Here is a 4257-nt window from a genome sequence, read left to right on the forward strand (position 1 = left end):
TTTTTTAAAAATGTACTTTTCTTATTTCAATTCCATCAATTCTATTTAGTCGAATGTTAAGAAACTAAATTGGACATAATTTCATTGTAAGGTGAAAATAAATAAGTGAATTATTTATATTAACTTTTATTTCAAATTACGAATTTGGATTTTTTTTGAATTAAAAGAAAATAAAGTAAATCCTACATTTATGACATGGCATTGGTTCAATGTAATAATAATTTAAAAAATTATTCTACAAAGACATAAAGCAGGGGTAATAAAGTAATTTGACACTAACCATCTTTGTAAATTTATCCTTCTCCATCGCACTGTCTAGTGTCTAGTATACAGAGACAGACCCATTCCCCTTGCGCACAGCTCAATGTAGGATCATTTTCGAATCGATTGCAAGGAATATGGCTTCGTCAGCAAGAACCAAGATCAGCAAACTCTTCAGTATCCCCTCTGGCGCGCGTCGTTTTCAGCTGCCATGGGAGGCCCGATCGTCGTCTTTCTCGACCTCCGCGGCCGCTCTCGCGGTGGATCCGCGGCCGCTACCGCCTCCGGTGGAGGAGTTGAATGGGTCGAGGATACTGGGGTTGGTTAAGGAGTATGAGGATTATCGGAGGAATCTCTATGATGGGCTGACGCATAAAGCTTTGCTTGTTGATGCTGTGGGAACTCTTCTTGTTCCTTCTCAACCAATGGCCCAGGTTCTTTCTTTCTTTCATTTTCTTTTTTTTGGCTTGATTCTCGAAATTTTAGGTAACTTGTGTACTCATTTTTTGGTGGGGATGTGATTTGTAATTCATTTAATGGTTTATAATCTAGGAAATATAATCTCGTGGTATGGGAGTTTCAGTTTTGCTTTGTGTGCGACATGCATGAGATGCTTGAGCAAATAAACTATTTGTATGCATGAGTTGTGGTTATGATTGGGGTTCAGGGCTAAAAAGATAAAAACTTTCTCCTATATGAAGTTTTTAGCTATCAACTTTACATGGCAACAGGCCATTTCCGCCTTCCTTAATTCCTTGCAGCACCGTTGTACAAATTTATGCACGTGATTTACTTTTGATGTTTTGGGCAGATTTTTTGTTCAATCCTTCGTACCTACTAATTCATGAATAATTTCTTCTGGGTATTTTGCATATTCAGTTTAGAGTGGACCTTGTGGCTCCTCTATCTGTTCTATTGACATTTAAGTTCCATATTTTACTGAAATTTCTTCTTGTGATCCAGATCTATAGGGAGATTGGTGAAAAGTATGGAGTGGATTACTCAGAAGTTGAGATACTAAACAGATATAGGCGTGCTTATGGTCAGCCCTGGGGTAAATCTCGCCTCAGGTCTTATTCTCTTCTCCATAGATTTTAATGAAGTTTCAATATTTAGCAATTTTCCCTTGTAAGCGAAACAGCGGCCACGCCTTAAGGTTGTACTGTTGATTAGTTCCTGTTGTCTTGTTTGAACCAAACCCAATCTTTTTCACTCTTCGATTCATTTCCTCTGTCTTTTGTTCTCCTATTCTTTTAAGCTTCTATTTCCGCGCTAAACTTTCTGAGCCTTGCACATGGATCTTGCTACCATTTGTTGCATAATTTAGCTTACTTATGTTAGTTTTAAATATTTCATAGCCCACTGAGTCCAATTTCATTTTGTACACCATAACATCAATGGATACCCTTAATGAGTACTCTTGCTTTGATTTGGTAGTGTGTGAAGACATTTACTTAGCTTGTGCTTGCAGATATGTTGATGATGGGAGACCATTTTGGCAGTTCATAGTAAGTTATTCAACCGGTTGTTCAGATTTGCAGTATTTCGAGGAGCTATATGATTATTATACCACTGAAAAGGTTCGTCGATGAACTGCAAATGTTGTTTTTGCTTTTAGTTCAATAATCTTATTTCGTTCTGTAAACAGTACCGATTATTTTTCTCAGTAGATGATGATAATTTGGTGTTCATTTTTTTTTTTTTTGGACAGGCTTGGCACTTTTGTGATCCAAATGCTGAGAAAGTTTTCTATTCTCTTCGAAAATGTGGAATAAAAGTGGCTGTAGTTTCTAATTTTGATACCCGGTTAAGGCCGTTATTGAGAGCTCTCAAATGTGATCACTGGTTTGATGCTGTGGCCGTGTCAGCTGAAGTAAGTGGAAGTGACCCTTTTTTGCATTTCCATACATTAAGGCTCCTAATATATGAAATAACCTAATTCCTATCCAAATCAGGTCGAAGCCGAGAAGCCAAACCCCATGATATTTTTGAAAGCTTGCGAGTTACTGGGTGTACAACCTGAGGATGCTGTACATGTTGGTGATGATCGTAGAAATGACATATGGGGTGCTAGAGATGCTGGTTGCGATGCTTGGCTTTGGGGAAGTGATGTTAACTCCTTTGAAGAGGTATATATGTTAATTATTTTTCAACCATTGTTTCTCTTTCTAGTCTTGGACAAGCGTTTTTGGAAAATGTTAATTTCAAATAAAGTGGTGTTTGGTTGGCTTTTGTTTGAAAGAAACTGTTCGAAAGCCGAAAACAAGGAAACAGATTATGGTTATTAGGATTTCTGCTTTGGCTTCTTTTCAAAAAACATAAGATAAAAAATGGAGACATACAATATGATATAGGTCTTTAGGTTCGATTTCCCAGTTCGATTTCTGTTTGGGAAAGATAAGAAAATCTCTTTTTTACTCACATGCAATCAATAAACTGCTTTGTTTTTTTTTTTTAAAGGCTAGGCATTTCTGTTTCCAAATTCACCGATCTAGCATACTTACTAGATATTGCACCTTTTACGCCAAAGTTTTGAAGACTTTGATAACACGATTTGATTTATAACCTTGTTCTTATGAGATTCCTACGAAGAAATATATCGACGAAGAACATGACTTGGTGTTTTGGGATATACAGGTTGCTCAGAGGATAGGAGTTCTGGTCTGAAACTGGTTTCTTGGTTCACCAGAAACTTGTGGAGATGCAGTTGCTGGTAGTGTGAATTATTGATACTTGGAATAGTTGCATTGTAAATATTTTGGTGTCCGCATTGTAAATATTTTGGTATCTTCGTTACTTTTTTCATGTGTTAAAAGGGAAATATGTGGTCAGAGAGGTCACCTTTGTATAATATATGCAAATGGAATTGTGGCGGAATCAGAGGGAAATCTAGCAGTGGATAAAGGATGACATTATCCAACAAAAAGAATCAAATTTTGCATTATCCAACATAAAGAATCAAATTTTATGCGTAATTAATATGGACATGGGTGCAAATGAATCGAGCTGAATTGAATACAATTTATTTTATATTATTAGTCCAAGTTTGAATTTTTGTCATTGAAAAAAGTTGTTAGGAGCATATAGTTTGTATGTAAAAACAGCGAGCGATATACTACTTGCATCAAGATCGTTTATAAATTGGTGATTGACAGTTCGGGTTTTTGTTTCGTCAAGAGAGACGATGAAATTTCTGTGTTTGGATCGAAAAATTTGAAATAATGGATATCGAATTCATTTGTTTAATTGGAATTTGGATAAACATATGTTGATCGAATTTCAAAACCACTCATCTGTCAATTTACGTAAAGACAGTGATATTTGTATTGAATTTGAAATTAACACACACAAAATAAAGCGTAATTTCAAATAGATTAAGAAATCATCTTCAAATTAAATAATTACATCCTAATGCAAATCAATTTTGTAATTAATTTTTTGGCTACTCACTCCATTGGCCGACTAGTAGAAGGAGACTCATTGGCCTATAGCTGTGCTTATATAATTATGTCAAGTTCGAGGGTTTTGAGATTCTCATTTCTCAATGACAATTTTATTCTATCTATTTATTTATTGAGTAGATCTTTTGTGAGACGGTCTAACAAATCTTTATCTGTGAGACGGGTCAACTCTACCGATATTCACAATAAAAGTAATATTCTTAACATAAAAAGTAATACTTTTTTACATATGACCCAAATAAGATATATGTCTCACAAAATACGACCGTGAGACCGTCTCACACAAATTTTTGCCTTAATTTGTGTTAGAGAGAATTTTGTTAGGCCTTAAATTTGAGATCTAGTTCTAATTTGAGATTTTAATGTTAGATCCTTTTATTTTATTTTCTTCAAATATTTTTATGGGGTGATATAAACATGATATATATCCCCAACATTTTTAATGATTTCTCCTTCAATTTCTAAACTCGCGGAAAATATGATAAATGAGTAAAATTAATTTTGCTACATAAACTATTGATAAATTAACAAATTG

The 4257-nt window shown here is 34.8% G+C and overlaps 1 protein-coding gene across 1 annotated transcript; it reads left to right on the top strand.

Moving 5' to 3' along the window:
- The first annotated feature begins 309 nt into the window (after positions 1–309).
- LOC142529759 (uncharacterized) lies at positions 310–3236 on the top strand. The gene is made up of 6 exons (XM_075635387.1): positions 310–695; positions 1225–1331; positions 1733–1841; positions 1973–2134; positions 2217–2390; positions 2899–3236. Exons 1-6 carry the CDS (start codon positions 399–401, stop codon positions 2926–2928), a joined length of 879 nt encoding a protein of 292 aa, XP_075491502.1. The 5' UTR covers positions 310–398; the 3' UTR covers positions 2929–3236.
- The last annotated feature ends 1021 nt before the right edge of the window (positions 3237–4257 follow it).

The sequence above is a fragment of the Primulina tabacum genome, chromosome 2, assembly GCF_025594145.1.
Source record: "Primulina tabacum isolate GXHZ01 chromosome 2, ASM2559414v2, whole genome shotgun sequence".
Taxonomy (NCBI): domain Eukaryota; kingdom Viridiplantae; phylum Streptophyta; class Magnoliopsida; order Lamiales; family Gesneriaceae; genus Primulina; species Primulina tabacum.